Source organism: Acipenser ruthenus, chromosome 34 (assembly GCF_902713425.1).
Source record: "Acipenser ruthenus chromosome 34, fAciRut3.2 maternal haplotype, whole genome shotgun sequence".
NCBI classification, from domain to species: Eukaryota; Metazoa; Chordata; class Actinopteri; order Acipenseriformes; family Acipenseridae; genus Acipenser; species Acipenser ruthenus.
In genome coordinates this window covers 585,001-610,000 of record NC_081222.1, presented here as the reverse complement: position 1 = coordinate 610,000, position 25,000 = coordinate 585,001, and the positions used below count along the sequence as shown (strand labels likewise).

The following is a 25,000-nucleotide window of genomic DNA, read 5'->3' as shown; positions in this document are numbered from 1 at the left end:
GCTCCTCGCCTGTCTCAGAGAGACGGGCCGCGCTCCTCGCCTGTCTCAGAGAGACGGGCCGCGCTCCTCGCCTGTCTCAGAGAGACGGGCCGCGCTCCTCGCCTGTCTCGGAGAGACGGGCCGCGCTCCTCGCCTGTCTCGGAGAGACGGGCCGCGCTCCTCGCCTGTCAGAACTGATTTAAATCTCAGGCTCAGTATTCAAATTCTCTCAGCTGGCCCGTCTTTCTGACTGTAAGTCGACATCAGGAAGGGGAGCCGCCTCCCCAGAGACTGGGCTAGAAACCCCTGGGGTGCGCTCTGCACTGACCTATGACCTCGAGGGGCTGCTTCGTGTGCTTGGCGTAGATCACGTTGATCTGTTTCTTCAGCTTGAGGATCTCCTCAGCCTGGATTGCAATGTCAGTGGCCTGGCCCTGCAGTACCAGCAACGCACACCAGAGGGAGACAGAGAACAAGACAGACAGTCAGTCAGTGGACATCCATCACAAAAAACAAAACAACAACGGGATTTAGAAATACAAAACCAGGGATGGAAGCAAGACTCCTCTTGCAGAGCAGTTTCACCCATGCCAGGTTTTACAGCGTGTCTAGGTAACAAACTCATAGTAAAACCAGGAATGGATCAAACTGCTATGCAATGGGAGTCTTACTGCCATCCCTGCAAAGGCAGCCAAGTTAACCAAGCCTGAATAGAGACTCGGGGCCCCTCCCCCTCCCCAGTGCTGCTCGCACCCTGGTCCCGCCCGAGGGCTGGTGAATCATGATCCTGGAGTTGGGGAGCGAGTGCCTCATGCCTGGGGAGCCGGCGGCGAGGAGCAGGGAGCCCATGCTGGCCGCCTGGCCGACGCACCACGTAGAGATCGGGTTCAAGATGTACTGCATCGTGTCATAGATGCCCAGCCCTGCCGTCACCACGCCCCCTGCAGGAGGGAGGAGAGAATGACACCCAGTAATATTAATACATTGTATTTCTGGAGCTCCTTTCATGCAAACACATCTCATCACGGTGCTTTACAGAAACACAATCCAGAAAGTGTGAGCTAAAAACTACATGTAGTAATACAGAAATAAAAATACAAAATCAAATGCCAGTCCCTATTAAAAACCCCACGATTGAAACACAGGGGTTCTGGCTCTCACCAGGGCTGTTGATGTACATGTGGATGGGTTTCTTGTTGCTCTCCGACTGCAGGAAGAGAAGCTGAGCGATCACCAGACTGGCAACGTGATCATCGATCTGCAACACAGAGACACAGGCAGCGTTACTGCACTGAACTCAATGAAATGCATTACTGCACTGAGCTCAATGAAATGCATTACTGCACTGAACTCAATGAAATGCATTACTGCACTGAGCTCAATGAAATGCATTACTGCACTGAGCTCAATGAAATGCATTACTGCACTGAGCTCAATGAAATGCATTACTGCACTGAGCTCAATGAAATGCATTACTGCACTGCACTCAATGAAATGCATTACTGCACTGAGCTCAATGAAATGCATTACTGCACTGAACTCAATGAAATGCATTACTGCACTGAGCTCAATGAAATGCATTACTGCACTGAGCTCAATGAAATGCATTACTGCACTGCACTCAATGAAATGCATTACTGCACTGCACTCAATGAAATGCATTACTGCACTGCACTCAATGAAATGCATTACTGCACTGCACTCAATGAAATGCATTACTGCACTGAGCTCAATGAAATGCATTACTGCACTGCACTCAATGAAATGCATTACTGCACTGCACTGAGCCTCTCTCTCATACTCACCGGTCCCATCACACAGATGATCCTCTCTCTCAGCAGGCGTGAGTAGATATCATACGCTCGCTCCCCACGACCCTGACAGAGACACGAGAGAGAGGAGATCCCACACTCAAAATCAGAGCAAGCGCTGTGATCCCCAAGCAGCTGCAATCATAGCAAACTGACACCAGACCAGACTTTTCAACTGGCCCCTGATCATTTTGAAGAGCTGTGCTGAAAGGCGAGGAGTGGGTTTGGGGCAATTGTTGTGTTTAGTCTCTCAAAGAATGAGGGGCTGGGGCTGGGTCTGGGCAGGGGGCTGGGGCTGGGGCTGGGGCTGGGGAGGGGGCTGGGGGCTGGGTCTGGGGAGGGGCAGTGACTGTTTGAGGGGCAGGGGGAGTTTGAAGTCCTGTGGATGCCCCCCCCGGTTGTTATTTATCTATTTTTTTTCGGTGTTTCCGAGTCCTTACCGTCTGCTCGATGACGATGGGAACCATCCGGCTGCAGGAGGGGAGGGTCTCGTGGATCAGCCTGCAGCCACGCAGCACAGCGCTGCCCCCACGCAGCCACGCTCTCTGAGAGGAGGGGGAGGGGGAGAGGAGTCAGCTGAAATCTGTCAATCACATTTAAAAAAAAAACAACAGCTACCCCAAGATGCTTTGAAGCCGGGGTGCACAAACCTGCTCCTCCGGATCATGTTATAATTTGGGGTACAGCTGGAGCTCCAGGGACAGAGCTGTGCAGCCCTGCTTTAAAGCAGCACACTGTAACTGCACCAGAGTTTGCTCTGTCCGGTTTGTTTAGATTCCCCGAGGGCAGTCTCAGACGCACAGGCACCTCCCCTGTTAAAACCAGCGCCGCGCTCCGTCAGTCCGGAACAGGCACGGACCTGCTACGTGCAGCAGCAGGAGGTTATTATTATTAGAATCAATAGCAAGGTTTTGATTTTGGGATTCTGTATGCGGCGCTGTTACGAAAAAAAAATAACAAACGTGTTTCTCAACACACGTCACCCAAGAAATGTTACTCTAATATCATACTCGATCTCCGGACTCCGCCTCGCCTGGCAGAGGGTCGCTAGAGTTACATTACATTACATAAAAGAGGCTGGCTGTCTGACTCTGTATACACAGCTAACACGGGACGCAGCTTCGTTCATTTCAACAAACGCAATGACATTTCGACACCACGGCGCTGCCGAGTGAAGTAACGGTATGCACGTTGCATTTATTTTGAAGGGATAACTCGGGTCCCAAAATAGCAGTCGTCCTGTCTCGTCACAAGTTCTATCACAACGTGCAACTCAAACACGACTACCTGCACAGCGAGGTTTGCATGCAGCGCTGTGTGTGTCTGGGCGAGGTTTGCATGCAGCGCTGTGTGTGTCTGGGCGAGGTTTGCATGCAGCGCTGTGTGTGTCTGGGCGAGGTTTGCATGCAGCGCTGTGTGTGTCTGGGCGAGGTTTGCATGCAGCGCTGTGTGTGTCTGGGCGAGGTTTGCATGCAGCGCTGTGTGTGTCTGGGCGAGGTTTGCATGCAGCGCTGTGTGTGTCTGGGCGAGGTTTGCATGCAGCGCTGTGTGTATCTGGCTCAATTAAAATGTTACTGTGTTATTCTAGGCTGTACAAAACAAAGTTGCATTGAAACTCACTGTACGCAGCAGCAGCATCATCACGCGCCTCTTCGGTGACTTCAACCTTCACCTCTGCGCGACCCCGCGTCACCGCCGGAACTGGAGTGTTGAGGGCAAGCTGAAGCCAGACAGGAAGCCAGCCTTGATCAAGACCCAAGAAAAAAAAAAACTACAACTCCCAGATCCAATTCTTTATCTCTCTTTTCGCTTTTCTTTTCAGGAGAACAATGGACTGCACCCGTGTCTAACTGCAACTCGACAAACGCCGCTGTTATGATTACATTAGCAACCGAAGGACAACAATGACACACCCTTAGTTTGACAAGTCCCCCCCCCCCCAAACACTCTACACACCTAGAAAATAACGTTAAAAAAAACCAAAAGCACCGATCGTTCCTATTTTAAACATAATATCGTAATATCGGGGTTTGTTAAGCTGCAGACAGCAGGCGAGTTATAAAATTAAACCCAGGGAAAGTTGTATCGGCCAGCAGGCTAATCGTCATAACTGTAAAAAATAAAATAAAAAAAACCAGTTGGAAAGGTGCCATCAAGTGTTTTTCACGGAGAGGGCGAGAAAGTTTGGGTTTTCCTGGTCGCTTTATTCCCGGTCGCAATGTCCACTAATAATACCAGCAGCAACCTCGTCCTCATGCAGAAAGTCGTGCAGCAACTCCGAATGGAAGCCGGGGCTCGAAGGATTAAGGTAACAAAAGAACAGAAAAGAAAAGGAAAAAAAAAAAAAACGAAGCGAAGAAAAGACGAGAAATCCAGACATTTAATCAGAAAAGACGGGATAAGGAGCTCCTCGAGTCGGGCAGAGCGGTGACCGAGCCCGCTATCGAGCTCTCACTCTGACAGGCTTGTCACTAAACTGTTTTGAATTTGTACTTTTTATTTATTTATTTCCAAGATCCATTCTTGCCCGTGTCAGCTACAATTAGTTCGTTGTTTGAAACGCGTCTTGTGACTTGCATCAGTGTTTTCGGAGACGGAAATAAGACCCCTCTTGCATAGCAGTTTCACCCGTTCCAGGTTTTACTACGAGCTTGTTTAGCCACAGCGTGTGTAGGGAACAAGCTCAGGCATGTCTTATTGAGCTCTTAGTAAAACCAGGAATGGATCACACTGCTGTGTAACGAGATCCTTGTATTTCCATCGCTGGCTCTTAGTTATTTTCTGTTTCTTCTTGTTTTACCTGCTCAGGTGTCCCAGGCGGCGACGGAACTGCAGAATTTCTGCCTCCAGAACGCCCACAAAGACCCCCTGCTGATGGGGGTCCCCTCCAGCGACAACCCGTTCCGCCCCCCCAAGTCCTGCTCCGTGCTGTGAGGTGAGGCTGGGTGACGCAGTGCTGGTTATAGCAGAGAGAGCAGCACAGAGCAGGATCCATGTTGGCTTCACTAGGAGTTTATTAATCAGACACCCCTGAGCTTGTTACCTAGACACACTGTGGCTGAACAAGCTGCCAGTAAAACCTGGGCTGGGTGACACTGCTGTGCAATAGGAGTCTCATTCCCATCACTGTGGCTGGGCTGGGTGACACTGCTGTGCAATAGGAGTCTCATTCCCATCCCTGTGGCTGGGCTGGGTGACACTGCTGTGCAATAGGAGTCTCATTCCCATCCCTGTGGCTGGGCTGGGTGACACTGCTGTGCAATAGGAGTCTCATTCCCATCCCTGTGGCTGGGCTGGGTGACACTGCTGTGCAATAGGAGTCTCATTCCCATCCCTGTGGCTGGGCTGGGTGACAGACTGCTGTGCAATAGGAGTCTCATTCCCATGTAAAGATAGAGATCTGTTATGCAAATGATGTAAAGCCCCAGACCGATCATGAGCATTCACCACTGAAATATTTCAACTGCTCTCAAAGAAATGCCTGTAGATGGTGAATAGACTGTGTGTGTGTGTGTGTGTCAGTGTGTGTGTGTGTGTGTCAGTGTGTGTGTGTGTGTCAGTGTGTGTGTGTCAGTGTGTGTGTCAGTGTCAGTGTGTGTGTGTGTGTGTGTGTGTCAGTGTGTGTGTGTGTGTGTGTGTGTTTGTTTTTCTCATGTGACTGCTCAGAGTTAACGACTGAGACTCTCTCTCTCTCTCTCTCTCTCTCTCTCTCTCTCTCTCTCTCTCTCTCTCTCTTTCAGATTAATCTAACAGTGAAGCAGAGAGGCTGTGTGATTCTCATGTGATTCAAGACCCCAAGAAATAACAAGACGATGACCAGGAACTGCATCACTCCCTGACACACACACACACACACTGACACACACACTGCACACACGCACACACCGTACACACACACAGACACACACACCACACACTTACACACACACTCACTCACTCACACACACCACACACTCACTCACTCAGTCACACACACACTCACTCTCACATTCACACTCACTCACACACACCTCACTCACACACACAGCTCACTCACTCCCCACACCAGAATCCAGTCTGGACTGGGAACGCCCTCTCGGACGGTCTGGCTCCCAGCCAGCAGTCCCAGTATCAAGCACAGGGACTCCTGGTGTCTGTGGAGGAGATTGCGTCTCTGCTGAAGGAATGTTTGGTTTGAAGGCAGGTTGTGCAAGAAGCTCAACATGCGGCAGCGAGACGCTTCAACAGCTCCCAGTCAAACAAGCCTGCCTTTAACTGAGCAGGACTGCGTGTCTGTAACCCTGAGAGAATATTCGAACCCGCCGCACGTGGAAGACACAGCTGAAATGTAACGCGCGCCCTTCTAGAACTGGAGACTGCGATGTTAGTAAGCATTGCCCACCTTGTGGGAGACGAAGCCCTGTTCAGGGCTGATCTGTTCACTCCCTCAGAGGCAGGCTTTTCCTATTCACAGTGAGCTCTCCATCACTTCGTATACGAACCCCCTCAGCAAATTCACTCGCTTTGCTTTTGCCCTGAGTGTGACCCCTGAGGTCACGGGGTCACTGTAACCTGGGTGATGATTTTGTTTTTAGCGATTTTGAATCACTTGTTGTATCGAACAGCTTCCTGAAATGTGACACTAATTTGCCAAAGGTACTACACCCACACTTAATATATATGTATGTATGTATATGAACACACACTCACACTTCTCTAATTAACGAATGAGTACTGTAAACATGTGCTGTGTTTAATATCTGTAACTGTGATCTGTATTAATAATTAATAAAATCATGTGTTTCATCACTTGCTTCATTTGCCTAACTCAGGGTACTGCCTGAATGAGCGAAGAACACTCTCACAAGCTTGAAATGAACCCACAGGCTCTGAATGAGTGAAGAACACTCTCACGAGCTTGAAATGAACCCACAGGCTCTGAATGAGTGAAGAACACTCTCACGAGCTTGAAGTGAACTCGCAGGCTCTGAATGAGTGAAGAACACTCTAACAAGCTTGAAATGAACCTACAGGCTCTGAATGAGTGAAGAACACTCTAACAAGCTTGAAATGAACTCACAGGCTCTGAATGAGTGAAGAACACTCTCATGAGCTTGAAGTGAACTCGCAGGCTCTGAATGAGTGAAGAACACTCTAACAAGCTTGAAATGAACCTACAGGCTCTGAATGAGTGAAGAACACTCTCACGAGCTTGAAATGAACCCACAGGCTCTGAATGAGTGAAGAACACTCTCACGAGCTTGAAATGAACTCACAGGCTCTGAATGAGTGAAGAACACTCTCACGAGCTTGAAATGAACTCACAGGCTCTGAATGAGTGAAGAACACTCTCACGAGCTTGAAATGAACTCACAGGCTGCCTGAATGAGTGAAGAACACTCTCACGAGCTTGAAATGAACCCACAGGCTCTGAGTGAAGAACACTCTCACGAGCTTGAAATGAACTCACAGGCTCTGAATGAGTGAAGAACACTCTCACGAGCTTGAAATGAACCCACAGGCTCTGAATGAGTGAAGAACACTCTCACAAGCTTGAAATGAACTCGCAGGCTCTGAATGAGTGAAGAACACTCTCACGAGCTTGAAATGAACCCACAGGCTCTGAATGAGTGAAGAACACTCTCACGAGCTTGAAATGAACCCACAGGCTCTGAATGAGTGAAGAACACTCATGAGCTTGAAATGAACCCACAGGCTCTGAGTGAAGAACACTCTCACGAGCTTGAAATGAACTCACAGGCTCTGAATGAGTGAAGAACACTCTCACGAGCTTGAAATGAACCCACAGGCTCTGAATGAGTGAAGAACACTCTCACGAGCTTGAAATGAACTCGCAGGCTCTGAATGAGTGAAGAACACTCTCACGAGCTTGAAATGAACCCACAGGCTCTGAATGAGTGAAGAACACTCTCACGAGCTTGAAATGAACCCACAGGCTCTGAATGAGTGAAGAACACTCTCACGAGCTTGAAATGAACCCACAGGCTCTGAATGAGTGAAGAACACTCTCACGAGCTTGAAATGAACTCACAGGCTCTGAATGAGTGAAGAACACTCACGAGCTTGAAATGAACCCACAGGCTCTGAATGAGTGAAGAACACTCTCACGAGCTTGAAATGAACTCGCAGGCTCTGAATGAGTGAAGAACACTCTCACGAGCTTGAAATGAACTCGCAGGCTCTGAATGAGTGAAGAACACTCTCACGAGCTTGAAATGAACTCGCAGGCTCTGAATGAGTGAAGAACACTCTCACGAGCTTGAAATGAACTCACAGGCTCTGAATGAGTGAAGAACACTCTCACGAGCTTGAAATGAACCCACAGGCTCTGAATGAGCGAAGAACACTCTCACGAGCTTGAAATGAACTCACAGGCTCTGAATGAGTGAAGAACACTCTCACGAGCTTGAAATGAACCCACAGGCTCTGAATGAGTGAAGAACACTCTCACGAGCTTGAAATGAACCCACAGGCTCTGAATGAGTGAAGAACACTCTCATGAGCTTGAAATGAACCCACAGGCTCTGAGTGAAGAACACTCTCACGAGCTTGAAATGAACTCACAGGCTCTGAATGAGTGAAGAACACTCTCACGAGCTTGAAATGAACTCGCAGGCTCTGAATGAGTGAAGAACACTCTCACGAGCTTGAAATGAACTCACAGGCTCTGAATGAGTGAAGAACACTCTCACGAGCTTGAAATGAACTCACAGGCTCTGAATGAGTGAAGAACACTCTCACGAGCTTGAAATGAACTCGCAGGCTCTGAATGAGTGAAGAACACTCTCACGAGCTTGAAATGAACTCACAGGCTCTGAATGAGTGAAGAACACTCTCACAAGCTTGAAATGAACTCACAGGCTCTGAATGAGTGAAGAACACTCTCACGAGCTTGAAATGAACCCACAGGCTCTGAATGAGTGAAGAACACTCATGAGCTTGAAATGAACCCACAGGCTCTGAGTGAAGAACACTCTCACGAGCTTGAAATGAACTCACAGGCTCTGAATGAGTGAAGAACACTCTCACGAGCTTGAAATGAACCCACAGGCTCTGAATGAGTGAAGAACACTCTCACGAGCTTGAAATGAACTCGCAGGCTCTGAATGAGTGAAGAACACTCTCACGAGCTTGAAATGAACCCACAGGCTCTGAATGAGTGAAGAACACTCTCACGAGCTTGAAATGAACCCACAGGCTCTGAATGAGTGAAGAACACTCTCACGAGCTTGAAATGAACTCACAGGCTCTGAATGAGTGAAGAACACTCACGAGCTTGAAATGAACCCACAGGCTCTGAATGAGTGAAGAACACTCTCACGAGCTTGAAATGAACTCGCAGGCTCTGAATGAGTGAAGAACACTCTCACGAGCTTGAAATGAACTCACAGGCTCTGAATGAGTGAAGAACACTCTCACGAGCTTGAAATGAACTCACAGGCTCTGAATGAGTGAAGAACACTCTCACGAGCTTGAAATGAACTCACAGGCTCTGAATGAGTGAAGAACACTCTCACGAGCTTGAAATGAACTCACAGGCTCTGAATGAGTGAAGAACACTCTCACGAGCTTGAAATGAACCCACAGGCTCTGAATGAGTGAAGAACACTCTCACGAGCTTGAAATGAACCCACAGGCTCTGAATGAGTGAAGAACACTCTCACGAGCTTGAAATGAACCCACAGGCTCTGAGTGAAGAACACTCTCACGAGCTTGAAATGAACTCACAGGCTCTGAATGAGTGAAGAACACTCTCACGAGCTTGAAATGAACTCGCAGGCTCTGAATGAGTGAAGAACACTCTCACGAGCTTGAAATGAACTCACAGGCTCTGAATGAGTGAAGAACACTCTCACGAGCTTGAAATGAACTCGCAGGCTCTGAATGAGTGAAGAACACTCTCACGAGCTTGAAATGAACTCGCAGGCTCTGAATGAGTGAAGAACACTCTCACAAGCTTGAAATGAACTCACAGGCTCTGAATGAGTGAAGAACACTCTCACGAGCTTGAAATGAACCCACAGGCTCTGAATGAGTGAAGAACACTCTCACGAGCTTGAAATGAACTCGCAGGCTCTGAATGAGTGAAGAACACTCTCACAAGCTTGAAATGAACTCGCAGGCTCCGGTGTTGTTTCAAGGGGACCATGTACAGGAGATTTATAATAATATATATCTCTCAAAGGAAACGCATGTGAAACGACACCAGCCTCCTTGTGCTGCCTCTTCATTATCTCCAGCTGGACTGAATGAAGATACATCAGTACAGTACAGTGGTGTTTCAGATTGGATTTGGAAATGTCACATTTTGTCAGTTTTTCGTTAAGTATCTGGAAAGCTACAAAGTGGTGTGTAATTAGATATGTTAGCACGACATTATGCAGCAGGTTTGATGGGACTTTCTGAAGCCGCGTGAGTTCATTGTAAAGGGTGCTGCTGGTTTGGCTGCCCTGCACACTGTGCTCTCAGCAGTGCTGCAGTGCGAGGCTCTCTCATGAGCCTGACACTGATCGACAGGCTGTGTTGACGGTCTTGGGAACTGATTCTGGGTTAGTCTAAAGAAACAATGCGTTGTTATAAGAGGCTGTTGAACATGCTGTGGCTGCGGGGCGTGGTGGCATTCTCTTCTGTTATTATTAGTTTATTTAGCAGACGCTTTTATCCAAGGTACAGAGACTAGGGTGTGTGAACCACGCATCCGCTGCAGAGTCACAGCAACGTCTCACCAGAAAGACGGAGCACAAGGAGGTTCAGTGACATGCTCCGGGTCACACACAAGCGAGTCAGGGGCTGAGCCAGGACTTCAACCGGTGGACCTGTTTTTTTTTCACGAAACGACCACGTGGTCGTCAGTCAGGGGGTTTCCCAGAGGTCGGGAGGACAAGGTGTACCGAGCAGCAGAGAGCGTTTTACATTATGAAACAGGAGCCATTCCGGCTCCACAGCAGAGTCTGATTCCTGTGCGAAGTATGCGCCAGTCAGAGCCAAGATGGGGACACCGAGGGCTCAGTTGCATGCCCTGCTCTTCAGTGGCGCAGCAGGAGAGCCCCGAAGTGGCCACAAGGCGGCGGTAGCGAGTCGTTTGGTTCTGCACCGCGGCCGGCCAGAGAGTCGCTGTTTGGTATTAGTTTTCCTTCTCTTTGCTATCATTTCCCTTTTCCTGGAGAGCCGGACGCTGCGCGGCGGTAGCGAGTCAGTATTTCACCCGGTGCATCGCTCCCCCCCCTCCCCCAGTAACAAGATGGCGGTGTCGGTGTTTCCCGGCGTGAGGCTCCTCTCCATCGGCGACGCAAATGGAGAAATCCAGCGGCACTCGGAGCAGCAGCCGCTGAAACTGGAGGTGAAGTCCACGCAAGAGGCTGCGCTGATCGCGCTCTCCAGCAGTGAGTAACAACCGGGACGGGAATAGAGAACAAAAAAGATCAGGTCGGTCCGGTCCACACTAAAGCAAGCCAGCCAGCAGCCTCATTAATTATGAACAGAAGGCATCAGCGCGCACGCTGCAGCGCTGGCGGTCCGAGAAACGACCCTGTACTGTGTTAATAATAATAATAATAATAAATAATAATAATAATAATACCGGATATTACTTCAGCTGCAACCTCTGTCTGCACACACAGACGCACACGCACACGCACGCTGCAATGCTGGACTGGTGCTAGTCGGATAAATTGCTCTTTACAATATGTTTATAATCTCGCACTGACTCGCATTGTTGTGGAGAGAGAGATATTATTATTATTATTATTATTTATTTCTTAGCAGACGCCCTTATCCAGGGCGATTTACAATTGTTACAAGATATCACATTATTTTTACATACAATTCCCCATTTATACAGTTGGGTTTTTACTGGAGCAATCTAGGTAAAGTACCTTGCTCAAGGGTACAGCAGCAGTGTCCCTCACTGGGGATTGAACCCACGACCCTCCGGTCAAGAGTCCAGAGCCCTAACCACTACGCCACACCGCTGCCCTTGAGATAGAGAGAGAGAGGGAGGGAGGTCTGAAAAAACGCGTCTTGAGGAATTCTGTAAAAGTTGGGAGTTTTTAATTCAATAAAAAGCTTGACATGTGTTGGTTTTTTTTGTAAGTTCTATTGTAATCTCTTTTTCTACATATAAACTGCCCGTCTAATCTTTAAAAAAAGCAACGTTAAAGTTTGTTTTTTTTAAATCTCTGTGTTGTGGTCGGTTGATGACCGCGCAATGCTTTGGAACGTTATAATATTCATGGCTTTGTGTTTTTTTGATTAAGAATTGAAGACAGTTACCAGCATATTAGTTTGGTGGATTTTTTCAGTTGTGTTTTTGACGAGCTCTATCTATATATCTGTATTTATTTATTTATCTATCTATCTAGTGTGTGGCGGGGAGCCCGGTCGGTCCTCTCTGTGTTTTTAAGCCCTTGCTGTCTGTGTTGTTGGTGATTTTATTTTAGTGGCATTAAGCTGCAGGTTTACACCAGGTTGTTGTTCGTTAACACTAGTTTACTCGCGTCTGGCCGGTATATAAACACAGTCACCGGCACCGCATCAGTCTTGTGTTGGTTATTATTATTAATGCGCATGTGTTATATAATCTATATTTCAAAGCAGCGATAAGGAAGAGGACGCATTTTCTTTATTTTTGGGGGGTTTCTGGTGAGACGGGGGCATCAGTAACGCCACCTGCTCGTCACCGCGCAGTCCTGCGGGGTTAGGGACGGATTTAAGGCGCTTCGATAGATTTGCCGTGATTGGTTTAGTAACATCCCCCCCCCCTGGTTTATTTAGGGTTACTGCTTGTTTAAATATCCTTGCTGTCCCGTCTCGATGGCCCCGCAGTGATGATGCAGGCTCCTGTTTAAAGAGACAGTATTATTATATTTCTCAATCTCACCCGCACGCTTCTTAAACAGCGTGTATATTGTATTAAACCACAACGCGTCACTGTTTGATGTGACACGTCTGTGTTTCCGTTCAGTTAGTTTTGGCCACGCTGTAAAGTCTGTGCAGTCCTACACCGTTACAAGCAGTGCAACAGGAGAATGTACTGCAGTATATTACAGCGTAATTACCGCCGATTTACCGCTTCCGTGGCTGTTTGAGACGAGTGCTTTCTGTGTTGCGTTTAACTCGTTCTGTATTTAAAGCGGGAGTGGTGTTAGTGGAGGGGCTGTGTGTGTGTCAGTGTGTGTGTGTGTCAGTGTGTGTGTGTTTTACTCTGTGTGTCATTGTGTGTGTGTGTGTCATTGTGTGTGTGTGTTACTCTGTGTGTCCGTGTGTGTGTGTTACTCTGTGTTACTCTGTGTGTCCGTGTGTGTTACTCTGTGTTACTCTGTGTGTCCGTGTGTGTTACTCTGTGTGTCAGTGTGTGTGTCTCTGGAGAATTCCTCAGGAAAGTGGAAATGGTGTGTGTGTGAATGAATCAGTCTGTGCCGCGGTCTCCTGTTGTGGAAAATATGAGTGAATGAAAAAGTGCAGGCCTGGGAAGCAACTGGTTAGGAGTGTGTGTGTGTGTGCGTGTGTGTGTGTGAGTGTGTGTGTGAGTGTGAGTGTGTGTGTGTGTGTGTGTGTGTGTGTGTGTGTGTGTGTCAGTGTGTGTGTGTGTGTGTGTGTGTGTGTCAGTGTGTGTGTGTTTTCACCCCATGTGCAGCACTACACAGTGGCAGACTCCACCAGTGCACTGACCCGTGAATCAGAGTACCGGCTATCCCCAATACTACACGAAATCACCTTCGCGCTGTCAGATGATGCTCCTGTGTGAATGCAGGGCTAATCTCTGACACTGAGCGAGCTGTAAGCTGTGATCCCATTACAGTGCGTGTGTGTGCGTGCGTGTGTGCGTGCGTGTGTGTGTGCGTGCGTGCGTGTGTGTGTGTGTGTGCGGGGGTGGGTGTGTGTGTGTGTGTGGGGGGGGTGTGTGTGCGTGTGTGCGTGCGTGCGTGTGTGCGTGTGTGCGTGCGTGTGTGTGTGCGTGCGTGCGTGTGTGTGTGTGTGCGGGGGTGTGCGTGTGTGTGTGCGTGCGTGCGTGTGTGTGTGCGTGCGTGCGTGTGTGTGTGTGTGTGCGGGGGTGGGTGTGTGTGTGTGGGGGGGGGGTGTGTGTGTGTGCGTGCGTGCGTGCGTGTGTGTGTGCGGGGGTGGGTGTGTGTGTGTGTGTGGGGGGGGGTGTGTGTGTGCGTGCGTGCGTGCGTGCGTGTGTGCGTACCTCTTTCACTGAGCCAGACAAGAATAAACTGAATCCTTTAAAAGACAAGAAACTGAATGTCTTTCAAGGTCTCTAATCGTTTGTCATGAAGTTGAGGAAGATTCTTTCAGCACATCATCTACATTCAGCCTGGTTAAGAGTTTAATAGTTGTGGATGACGGTTGTAGCAAAATCTACATTCAAGATCTATTAATACAGCACCCAGAACCTGCAGGGTATCTATTAATACAGCACACGGAACCTGCAGGGTATCTATTAATACAGCACCCGGAACCTGCAGGGTATCTATTAATACAGCACCCGGAACCTGCAGGGTATCTATTAATACAGCACCCGGAACCTGCAGGGTATCTATTAATACAGCACCCGGAACCTGCAGGGTATCTATTAATACAGCACCCGGAACCTGCAGGGTATCTATTAATACAGCACCCAGAACCTGCAGGGTATCTATTAATACAGCACACAGAACCTGCAGGGTATCTATTAATACAGCACACAGAACCTGGTTATAAACGACACATTCATTCTCTGGTGTTGCTCAGTAAGCAATCCAGGATTAAAGAGAAGGCGCAGATCAGTGAAGGGGTGACCCCTCCCCCTCCCCTCCCCCTCCTGATCTATTGTCCCGCGGCTGGACCCCCCTTTGTGTCTAACAAAGAGCCGGGCACTCTCTTTCTGTGGGACTCAGGGACATTAGCATGAGACAGGACAGCAGAGCGATCCACACCAAGGGGCTGAAAGAGTTGAGTGAAATCATTTTGTTTTCTATTGGGATGGAAATAGTGCCAGCGGGGCCAGGGCTGCCCGCAGTGACTATTCTCAACAGCATGCAGGTCAAGTCACTGTGGATCGTGTGCCGCGCCAGCCAGAGTCTGTATAACCCTGGCCTCTCTGTTGCAGGTGGGTGGGAGGGTGTGTGTGTCTCCTCTCTAGCCCCTAACCCCCCCCTCTCTCTCTTCCTCTCTCCTCTCTAACCCCTCTCTCTCTCTCTCTCTCTCTCTCTCGCAGGTGAGCAGGTCTGTGTGTTCAAGTGTTCGGTCTCTCGAGAGACGGAGTGCAGTCGGGTTGGTAAACAGTCCTTCATCATCACCCTGGGCTGCAACAGCGTCCTCCTCCAGTTCTCCTCCCCGAACGGTGAGGACCCCTGACCCCTGACCCCTGACCCAGCTCGGAGCGCACGATTCTCCACTGTCACGACGCGCGGGTCTCTCTGATCTGCAGCGCGTTGCATGTCCTGAGGGGCCTCTTGAGTGCTGCATAATAAGAGCAGGTTATTTTGTTATAACAAATCACTTGGCACGATTTGAGCAGCCGAGAGATTAGCGTCTCTTCACACCGAGTGTGGACTCTTCGCACTGTCAGAGACTCGGGCAGCCAGCATGAAAACGATCAGAACCAACACCTGTTAACTGAAATTCATGCGTTTTTTTTTTTTTTTTAGATTTCTGCTCTTTTTACAACATCCTGAAGAACTGCCGGGGCCACAGTGAGGAGCAGTCTGTGTTCACCGAGCGCACAGAGGAGTCCTCCGCAGTGCAGTACTTCCAGGTACAGACAGGGGGCGGGAGGGGGGCACAGATTCAAATGCACACGGGTTTAAGGATCACCGACTCCCCTGAAGCCCGTTGATTCTTTGTAAAGCGTGGATTTCTTGTGCTTGTGAAGGCGCTGCCTGAGATCCCTGTCTGAAGTGACCCCGTCTCTCTCCCCCCCCAGTTCTACGGCTACCTCTCTCAGCAGCAGAACATGATGCAGGACTACGTTCGGACCGGAACCTACCAGCGAGCCATCCTGCAGAACCACATAGACTTCAAGGACAAGGTACTGCTGCAGCCGCTCAGAACCACAAACCCGCTTAACCCACGGATCATCAGCAGCTCTCCTCGGCCAGGCTGCTGATGAGAGAGACTGCGTGCGCGCGCCGGGAAGGAAACGCTTTCAATACATTACGATTGTGAAATAGATTCTTTGTGTCCTGAACGCTGCAGTCGTGTGATGTGGCTTGCTTTTTAATTTGTTTATTTGTATTGAATTGCTTGCCTCAGTCCTCTCCCCTGTCCCCTCCCAGGTGGTGCTCGATGTCGGCTGTGGCTCGGGGATCCTGTCCTTCTTCGCTGCTCAGGCCGGCGCTCGCAAGGTTTACGCGGTGGAGGCGAGCTCGATGGCTCAGCATGCTGAGGTACAGCCGAGTCCTGCAGAGCCGAGCGATAGCACTGGAGACGAGGCTGGCAATCCACCTCCTATCTCTGTGTCGCTCTGTGTGTCTCTGTATCACTCCCTCTATCACTCTCGTCTCTGTGTGTCACTGTGTGTCTCTGTATCACTCTGTGTGTCTCTATAACTCAGTGTGTGTCTCATGCCCTCTATCACACTCATCTGTGTGTCTCTCAGCTCCTGGTGAAGAACAACAACCTGACGGATCGCATCCTGGTGATCTCTGGGAAGGTGGAGGAGGTGAATCTCCCGGAGCAGGTTGACATGATCATCTCGGAGCCCATGGGATACATGCTGTTCAACGAGAGGATGCTGGAGAGCTACCTGCACGCCAAGAAGTTCCTCAAACCCAACGGTGAGACCCCCTAACCCAGCGGCGAGACCCCCTAACCCAGCGGCGAGACCCCCTAACCCAACGGTGAGACCCCCTAACCCAACGGTGAGACCCCCTAACCCAATGGTGAGACCCCCTAACCCAACGGTGAGACCCCCTAACCCAACGGTGAGACCCCCTAACCCAACGGTGAGACCCCCTAACCCAACGGTGAGACCCCCTAACCCAATGGTGAGACCCCCTAACCCAACGGTGAGACCCCCTAACCCAACGGTGAGACCCCCTAACCCAGCGGTGAGACCCCCTAACCCAGCGGTGAGACCCCCTAACCCAACGGTGAGACCCCCTAACCCAACGGTGAGACCCCCTAACCCTAACCCAGCGGTGAGACCCCCTAACCCAGCGGTGAGACCCCCTAACCCAACGGTGAGACCCCCTAACCCTAACCCAGCAGTGAGACGCCCTAACCCAGCGGTGAGACCCCCTAACCCAGCGGTGAGACCCCCTAACCCAGCGGTGAGACCCCCTAACCCAGCAGTGAGACCCCCTAACCCAGCGGTGAGACCCCTAACCCAGCGGTGAGACCCCCTAACCCTAACCCAGCGGTGAGACCCCCTAACCCAGCGGTGAGACCCCCTAACCCAACGGTGAGACCCCCTAACCCTAACCCAACGGTGAGACCCCCTAACCCTAACCCAGCGGTGAGACCCCCTAACCCAGCGGTGAGACCCCCTAACCCAGCGGGGAGACCCCCTAACCCTAACCCAGCGGTGAGACCCCCTAACCCAACGGTGAGACCCCCTAACCCAATGGTGAGACCCCCTAACCCAACGGTGAGACCCCCTAACCCAACGGTGAGACCCCCTAACCCAACGGTGAGACCCCCTAACCCAGCGGTGAGACCCCCTAACCCAGCGGTGAGACCCCCTAACCCAGCGGTGAGACCCCCTAACCCAACGGTGAGACCCCCTAACCCAACGGTGAGACCCCCTAACCCTAACCCAACGGTGAGACCCCCTAACCCTAACTGGTTTCTCCCCCTCCTTCCCTCCCTGTCTCAGGTAACATGTTCCCCACAATCGGCGACGTTCACCTGGCTCCCTTCACAGACGAGCAGCTCTACATGGAGCAATTCACCAAGGCCAACTTCTGGTGAGTCCCTGCGGGGTCTGCCCTGTGGGGGGCGCTGTCTGACTGCACTGTAAGAGGTGTGCGTGCTGGTTCTGAACCCCAGTCTCTCTGTCTCTGCAGGTATCAGCCCTCGTTCCACGGCGTGGACCTGTCTGCTCTGCGTGGCGCTGCTGTGGATGAGTACTTCAGGCAGCCCATCGTGGTGAGTGCAGGGTCCCAAACGCAGCGTGGCTCGGTCCTTCAAGAGAGGCCTGGCCAGCAGCGCCTTGCCTTGAATGCAGCAGCGTTCTCCCAGCATGCCAAAGCCCCCTACAGAGATGAAACCGCAGTGCATGAAATAAACTGTGCTGCAGACAGTGCTGGCTGGCTGTTGTCTTCAGTGGCAATTAGAAATCTCTTTGCTGTCTGTGCAGGGATGGAAATAAGACTCCTGTTGCATAGCAGCTTCACCCCTTCCAGATTTTACTACCAGCTTGATCTGCCACAGTCTGTATAGGTAACAAGCTCAGGTGTGTCCTCTAATTAAACTCCTAGTGAAACCAGGAGTTGATCGAAGTGCTAAGAAATTGGGCGTCTTATTTCCACCCTGTGTTACTAGACTGTTCTCTCTCTCTCTCTCTCTCTCTCCCCCCCCCCCCCCCCTCTCTCTCTCTCTCTCTCTCTCTCTCTCTCTCCCTCCCCCCCCCTCTCTCTCTCTCTCTCTCTCCCTCTCTCTCTCTCTCTCTCTCTCTCTCAGGACACGTTTGATATCCGCATCCTGATGGCCAAATCAGTGAAATACACAGTCAACTTCCTGGAGGCAAAAGAGGATGACCTGCACAGGTGAGCCACTAGGCGGCGCTCCAGAGGCAGTGATGATGCAAGCGGGATCGTGCGCTACTTTCAGACTTGAATGTGTCTTTACCAGTGCTGCTGCCCCAGCTTAACATGCTGCTGTACCAGTGTCAGAAATATCAGCGCTGTGCCCAGGCGTGCCGTGCAGCCCGGCTGCACGCTGTCATCAGCGCTCATGTCTGCCTCTCGAGTCGCTCCAGCTTTTCCCATCCCTGCACTGTGTGTGGCAGGCCACCAGGGGGTGCCATTCTTCCACTCGAGTCTGGTGCCGCGGGGCGGGGTCTGGTGCCGCGGGGCGGGGTCTGGTGCCGCGGGGCGGGGTCTGGTGCCGCGGGGCGGGGTCTGGTGCCGCGGGGCGGGGTCTGGTGCCGCGGGGCGGGGTCTGGTGCCGCAGGGTCCAGCTCTCACTGTGTTTTCCTCCCTCTCGTGTGTTTGCAGGATAGAGATCCCCTTCAAGTTCCACATGATGCACTCTGGACTGGTCCACGGACTGGCCTTCTGGTTCGACGTGGCTTTCATCGGCTCAGTGTGAGTTACACCCCCGAGAGAGCGAGCGGGACCCCGATATCGGGCTGCTTCCCGATTTACTGTCTGCGAACGAGGAACCTGTGTGTGTAGTGATTAGTGTCTGTGTAGTGATTGGTGTGTCTGTGTGTGATTAGTGTGTGTGTGGTTAGTGTATGTGTGTGTGTGATTAGTGTATGTGTGTGACCCGGCTCTCTGTCCCTCTGCAGGGTGACAGTGTGGCTCTCCACGGCCCCCACAGAGCCCCTCACTCACTGGTACCAGGTCCGCTGTCTTCTCCAGTCCCCCCTCTTTGCCAAGGCAGGAGACACGCTGTCCGGAACGGCCCTGCTCCTCGCAAACAAGAGGTACGTGCATCTCCATCTCTGCATCCCTCCATCTCTGCAACCCTGCATCCCTCCATCTCTGCATCCCTCCATCTCTGCATCCCTCCATCTCTGCATCCCTCCATCTCTGCACCCCTCCATCTCTGTTTTTGAAGTTTGTGTTTGTTTTTTTAATCTTGTCTCTCTCTGTTTTTCTCATCTGCAGGCAGAGCTATGACATCAGCATTGTAGCTCAGGTTGACCAGACTGGTTCTAAATCCAGCAACTTGCTGGACCTGAAGAACCCCTTTTTTAGGTGAGTGGTCTCTCCTGCCGGGGGGCGGGTGGCAGTCAGGGCTGTACCATCAGGAGGGAGGGAGGGGTGGAAGGAAGGAAGGAAGGTCCTCTTGTCTTCCCAGAGCTTCTCCTGGCTGTACAGCGAGTATCCTTGGGGATTATCTTTGGCTGACTCCTCTGTGCAGCGCGGTGGAGCCGAGAGGATGGATGAATGAAGGAGGGAGGGAGGGATTTTTTTTGTCCCAGAAAGTGAAAAAAGAGAAGAGAAAAAATATCATCTGCCTGAAAAAGAAAAAAAAGAATAAGCTCCTCCTCCCTGGCGTGTGTGTGTGTCAGTGTGTGTGTGTGGGGCTGTGTGTGTGTGTGGGGCTGTGTGTGTCAGTGTGTGTGTGTGTGTGTGTGTGTGTGTGGGGCTGTGTGTGGGGCTGTGTGTGTGTGTGTGTGTGTGTGTGCTAACCCTGTCGCTGTGTCTGTGCGTGCGTGCGTGCGCGGGGCTCTGTGTGTGTGTGTGTGTGTGTGTGTGTGTGTGGAGGGGGTGTGTGTCTTGTTTTCATTGTTTTGTTGTTTCAGGTACACTGGCGCCACCCCCTCCCCCCCTCCCGGATCCCACTACACCTCCCCCTCCGAAAACATGTGGAACACAGGGGGGGGCTACGGCATGAGCCAAGGTATGGGGACGCCTCGGGGAGCCTTCAATATATTCCATCAAATATCCACACTCCCCATTCTACACTCCCACACTCCCACGCTCCCACACTCCCACGCTCCACACACTCCACACCCTCCACACTCCACACACAGGCTACAGTGATTCCCCGTGTGTTGAGGTTTGGCAGTTCATTTAAACCCTGCGTGCGTGCGTGCGTGTAGTTGATTTGCTGCACCCCTGATAATCTGTCTGCTGTTGGTTCTCTCTCTCTCTGTGCAGGGATGCCTGGAGCCTATGACCTCAGTGGTGTTATTCCCAGTGGATCAACAGTCGGCCACAACAACCTCATCCCACTGGGTAAGCAAGCCGCGTCGGGTCAGAGGCTAGCTGTAGCAATCTCCAGGGGGGAGCTGAGCAGCATGTGCCTGCATTCTCCAATCTCCAGGGGGGAGCTGAGCAGCATGTGCCTGCATTCTCCAATCTCCAGGGGGGAGCTGAGCAGCATGTGCCTGCATTCTCCAATCTCCAGGGGGGAGCTGAGCAGCATGTGCCTGCATTCTCCAATCTCCAGGGGGGAGCTGAGCAGCATGTGCCTGCATTCTCCAATCTCCAGGGGGGAGCTGAGCAGCATGTGCCTGCATTCTCCAATCTCCAGGGGGGAGCTGAGCAGCATGTGCCTGCATTCTCCAATCTCCAGGGGGGAGCTGAGCAGCATGTGCCTGCATTCTCCAATCTCCAGGGGGGAGCTGAGCAGCATGTGCCTGCATTCTCCAATCTCTAGCAGCCTCCAGTTGTCCCAGGCGACTCTCAGTTCTAATCCCCTTTCCTGTTGGATGCTGTCCTGGATGCAGGGATGTCGTTCTCTGTGTGCAGCTATTGCTGATACTGGCAGCGAGCTGTTGATCTTGTTACACTGTTCCTCCAGTGCGAATGCCAAGCATCGCAGCACCTGCTCATGATGCCAAGGGAAGCGACCCTGGCTCATAGCTGTGGAGTTTGATGCTGATCTCTCTCTCCTCTCTCTCTCTCTCTGCAGTAAAAAGTGTATCTCTGTCTCGACCTGATTGATTGATTGATTGATTAAAAAGTGTATCTCTCTCTCTCTCTCTCTCTCTAGCGAACACAGGGATTGTGAATCACACACACTCCAGGATGGGATCCATCATGAGCACGGGAATCATGCAGGGTGAGTAGAGATACTGTGAGCCAGGTACACAGCTACAGCACACACTGAACAGCTACAGCACACACTGAACAGCTACAGCACACACTGAACAGCTACAGCACACACTGAACAGCTACAGCACACACTGAGCACACACTGCACTGCACAGCCACACAGCGACCCGGGGGCAAGGCTCCTGTTAACATCACCATGCATTTCCACCTTGCTACTTGAGATTGCTGCCCGCCCAGAACAGATTGCGCTGCTAGCAGAGGCATTCGTAGAGCCCTTACCCAGCAGACTCACCTTTCAGGAATGAGTTTGGGTTCTGTGAGGCAGAGTCACATGACTGGACTGCATTGCTCACAGCCAGCGGTCCTGAAGGAGAGGAGACTGCGAGCGCTGTTTCGTGCGACACGTCAACCCCTCCCCTTTCTCTCCTCGCAGGTAACTCCAGCGGGCAGGCGGGCCCCAGCACCAGCGGGGGCCACTACCCCATCAACAACCAGCAGTTCACCATGGGGGGCCCCGCCATCTCCATGGCCTCCCCCCTGTCCATCCCCAGCAACACGATGCATTATGGGAGCTAAGACCTCACCTCCTGTCTCCTCTCCGACCTCTCAACGCCCTTCACCTCTGAACTGACAGCAACAGGAAACCCAAAGAGGCTGCTGCTTCCTGTCTCCGATTCGGCCCCTCTCACGCAGCGGCCAGCCAGGGCACTGCTCTGATTGGCTGTAGTCGGGGGATGTCATTGCTCTGCACGATGTCATCAGTGAGGTCATCCTCTTTGAGTTTCTAGTTGTTTTTTTTATTATTTTTTTTTGTACTCGACTGTCCAGCTGTTTGTAAAGAGATCACAGCGCTGTCAATTTCACTGTTTCTATCTGAAAGTAGATTACAGTTATACAAGAAAACACAACTACATACATACATACATACATACATACATACATACATACATACATACATACATACATACATACATACATACATACATACATACATGTAATGTATATGTATCTCTAAGAAGGGATTTTTTTCTTATTATTTTTCCAATGCATTTGATAATGTGCAGGAAAGTGAGCAGAACTAGTCTGGCAGTCGCGTTTGGTTTTCATTGTTAGTTTGTAAGATAGAATGCTTTTTAGTATCCAATAAAATAAATAAAGCAGTTCTGTTGAGTTTCGCTGCTCGCCTTCCTGATTTCAACACGGCCCTCCGCACACCAACTGCACGCGTGCAAAGCAATGACATCACTGCAAACGTGAACCAATCAGGACCCTGACCTCGATGCTGTGGGGCAGCTAGGAGAGGATGTGGGACCCCTCTCCTCTCCTCTCCTCCCCTCTCTCCTCTCCACACACCCACACAGAGCCAGGACTTTACTGAACTGCAGCACCACCACTTCTCACCACAAGAGGGAGCCACATTCAAACTCCAGAAGAACACAAACCCGCGCACGAGGGCGACCCGGTTCTGATGAAAGAAAAGGACGGCCGGGACACTCTTTGTGCTTTATGTTTTTTTTTTTTTTTAAATGGGAAGTGAATGCTTGAATGTAACTGGTTGTTGGGTTTCCCAGTCTGTGCTGGTTTATTAATGGGGTAGGTAACGTGTCTGAACCGTGTGATCAGAATGTTTTTTCTTTTGGATTTTCTTTGATTCTTTGGCAGGGTCGGGGGTCAATGTTAATGATACATCTCTAACAGTATTGCGCGGTGCAGATCATCCCAGCTCCCTTTTAAAAAGGGCTTGGTTTGTTTCGGGGCTCGTGTGTGTTTATTATACAGACCTGGGCGGGGCTGATGGGAAAGTGGCCTTCAAGCCACACCCTCTTCTCGATCGTTTCTGGGGTTCAAGCTGTGCCACTGAAAAACAAGACAACCTTTTAAAGGGGAAGTCATTTTTAACCTCACTATTAAAATGTCTTGCACGTCCTTTCCTTTACTCTGCTTTTGTCTCTTTTTTTTGTCTTCATTTTGTCTCTACCCCCTTCCTCCCATGTTATTGGCTCTGTGACCTGGTTCCCGCCCCCACGTTGTAACCACACCCCCCATCATGCTTCTTGGCCCCGCCCTGTATTGTATTTGGTTGGCTGTGGTGTTTCCGCACCCGTTTCAATATCGGCTCCAGTGTCTCTCAATCAGAGGTCCGGACGGAGTGACTCCAGCACTCGAGTATTTGAAATGATTTTCAGTCTGCCTTGCTTTGCAGTGCAGGAAGCGAAGCTCTCTGATGTTACTGTTTGTACCTCAGACTCCAGCCCTGCAGGCTGGCTTCAGGACTGTGGAGACGGCGCAAGGGCAGCCGAGCAGAGATCTACCAAACGATGCAAACACGTAGAGGAGTGGAAGCACGGTTCTCAGATGTGTGGCCTGCTGCTTCGGACTCAAATTGAAATGAAATAAAAACGCAGCCCTGGAGGTTGGGAAGGGCCACAGCATTGGGGTTCAGGTTCGGGCCGTTGGTTAGTTTGTGGAGTCTGCTCAGTCTCAGGGCACCCGACACTTTGAAACGTCATATTTTGCCTGTTTGTTTTTCTTTGTGTTTGTTTTTAGTAGAAAGGAAACGATTTTAGACACTAATTCCTGAGCCGGAGAGGGAGTGAGGGAGCCAGGCAGGCAGGACTGTCCCTCCCTCAGCACTGCAGTGAGTTTATATCTGTGTCACAGTCCTGGACTGTCCCTCCCTCAGCACTGCAGTGAGCTTATATCTGTGTCACAGTCCTGGACTGTCCCTCCCTCAGCACTGCAGTGAGTTTATATCTGTGTCACAGTCCTGGACTGTCCCCCCTCAGCACTGCAGTGAGTTTCTGTGTCACAGTCCTGGACTGTCCCCCCCTCGGCACTGCAGTGAGTTTATATCTGTGTCACAGTCCTGGACTGTCCCTCCCTCGGCACTGCAGTAAGTTTATAATCACATCGCATGAAGAGCACCTTGCTCTGAGACACTTGCACACAGGCTGCTGCTTCTTGTTAGTATTTTCAAGCAGAACCACGCTGAGGGTTTCGAAGCAGTCCGATGGCTTTGCTGGGCTGCGTTCCTGGCGCTCTGCAGGGGGGCGGAGCGGAGATGCAGCCCCTCTCGTACGGCCGTGCCTGCAGAGTCTGTCTCGTTTCTGGAAGAACAGTACAGGTCCCCTATGGACGTGGGTCCCCCGTCTCGCAGGAGGGCTCTGGTTGGATCTGCAGGTGCACAGCACACGTTGCCTCGGCTGGGTCTCCTGTTTTAAGGACAGGTGGGTCGTTCGGACTCCATGTTCATGCCGTGGAAATCACACCACAGCGGCCCGTTGCAGCAGAAATGAGGTTGTGAATGTGTTTTTTTTTTTTAATTGTAGAAAAACCTAAATAAAACGATGGGAGGGTTTTGAAAATCTTTCTCTCGTGTTTTTTTTCTTCTTTTTCTGCCTGTAAGTCCCTCCAGAGCAGCTCGTGTTCATGAAAACAATCCTAACCCTACAGAGACGGCGACACGCCCCGGCCCGCCAGACTGCAAAACGGAAACCACTGCTGCTTTTAAAAATATTTTATTACATTTCTCTTCAACACAGGAGAACGTGC

The 25,000-nt window shown here is 51.0% G+C and overlaps 4 protein-coding genes across 5 annotated transcripts in view; 2 read left to right on the top strand and 2 right to left on the bottom strand.

Moving 5' to 3' along the window:
* LOC117402073 (ATP-dependent Clp protease proteolytic subunit, mitochondrial) overlaps positions 1-3,562 on the bottom strand; it is a 5,558-nt gene extending 1,996 nt beyond the window's left edge. The window contains exons 1-6 of the mRNA XM_059006997.1: positions 3,411-3,562; positions 2,231-2,335; positions 1,785-1,856; positions 1,141-1,237; positions 733-920; positions 308-413 (exon numbers count right to left, since the gene is read on the bottom strand). Of these exons, the coding sequence (XP_058862980.1) occupies positions 308-413; positions 733-920; positions 1,141-1,237; positions 1,785-1,856; positions 2,231-2,335; positions 3,411-3,431 (589 nt within the window). The 5' untranslated portion in view covers positions 3,432-3,562. The remainder of the gene's footprint in view (positions 1-307; positions 414-732; positions 921-1,140; positions 1,238-1,784; positions 1,857-2,230; positions 2,336-3,410) is intronic.
* Positions 3,563-3,856: 294 nt separating this feature from the next.
* On the top strand, positions 3,857-6,578 carry LOC131705029 (guanine nucleotide-binding protein G(I)/G(S)/G(O) subunit gamma-5-like). The gene is made up of 3 exons (XM_059006999.1): positions 3,857-4,098; positions 4,599-4,725; positions 5,531-6,578. The coding sequence occupies exons 1-2, from the start codon at positions 4,009-4,011 to the stop codon at positions 4,722-4,724; spliced, it is 216 nt and encodes a 71-aa protein (XP_058862982.1). The 5' UTR covers positions 3,857-4,008; the 3' UTR covers position 4,725; positions 5,531-6,578.
* Positions 6,579-10,764: 4,186 nt separating this feature from the next.
* On the top strand, positions 10,765-23,384 carry LOC117402070 (histone-arginine methyltransferase CARM1). Its single transcript, XM_059006990.1, has 16 exons — positions 10,765-11,173; positions 14,989-15,114; positions 15,422-15,528; positions 15,697-15,801; positions 16,049-16,159; positions 16,372-16,549; positions 17,590-17,680; positions 17,780-17,861; positions 18,396-18,481; positions 18,932-19,021; positions 19,228-19,365; positions 19,550-19,639; positions 20,191-20,288; positions 20,549-20,626; positions 21,387-21,455; positions 21,882-23,384. The coding sequence occupies exons 1-16, from the start codon at positions 10,780-10,782 to the stop codon at positions 22,022-22,024; spliced, it is 1,986 nt and encodes a 661-aa protein (XP_058862973.1). The 5' UTR covers positions 10,765-10,779; the 3' UTR covers positions 22,025-23,384.
* Positions 23,385-24,952: 1,568 nt separating this feature from the next.
* The window catches only part of LOC117402072 (protein YIPF1), a 7,466-nt gene continuing 7,418 nt past the window's right edge, over positions 24,953-25,000 (bottom strand). For both annotated transcript variants that reach the window (XM_034002921.3, XM_034002920.3), the window contains exon 9: positions 24,953-25,000. This exon is cut by the window's right edge and continues 891 nt beyond it. The gene's annotated coding sequence lies outside the window, so the exon portion shown is untranslated.

What these genes read in the sequence shown, in the direction of transcription:
- LOC131705029 (XM_059006999.1), top strand. Translation starts at nt 4,009, where the DNA reads ATGTCCACTAATAATACCAGCAGCAACCTCGTCCTCATGCAGAAAGTC. An exon ending in CCGGGGCTCGAAGGATTAAG is followed by an intron (nt 4,099 to 4,598) that starts GTAACAAAAGAA and finishes TTACCTGCTCAG; the next exon opens with GTGTCCCAGGCGGCGACGGA.
- LOC117402070 (XM_059006990.1), top strand. Translation starts at nt 10,780, where the DNA reads ATGGGGACACCGAGGGCTCAGTTGCATGCCCTGCTCTTCAGTGGCGCA. An exon ending in CCAGTTCTCCTCCCCGAACG is followed by an intron (nt 15,115 to 15,421) that starts GTGAGGACCCCT and finishes TTTTTTTTTTAG; the next exon opens with ATTTCTGCTCTTTTTACAAC. An exon ending in GAAGTTCCTCAAACCCAACG is followed by an intron (nt 16,550 to 17,589) that starts GTGAGACCCCCT and finishes TCCCTGTCTCAG; the next exon opens with GTAACATGTTCCCCACAATC.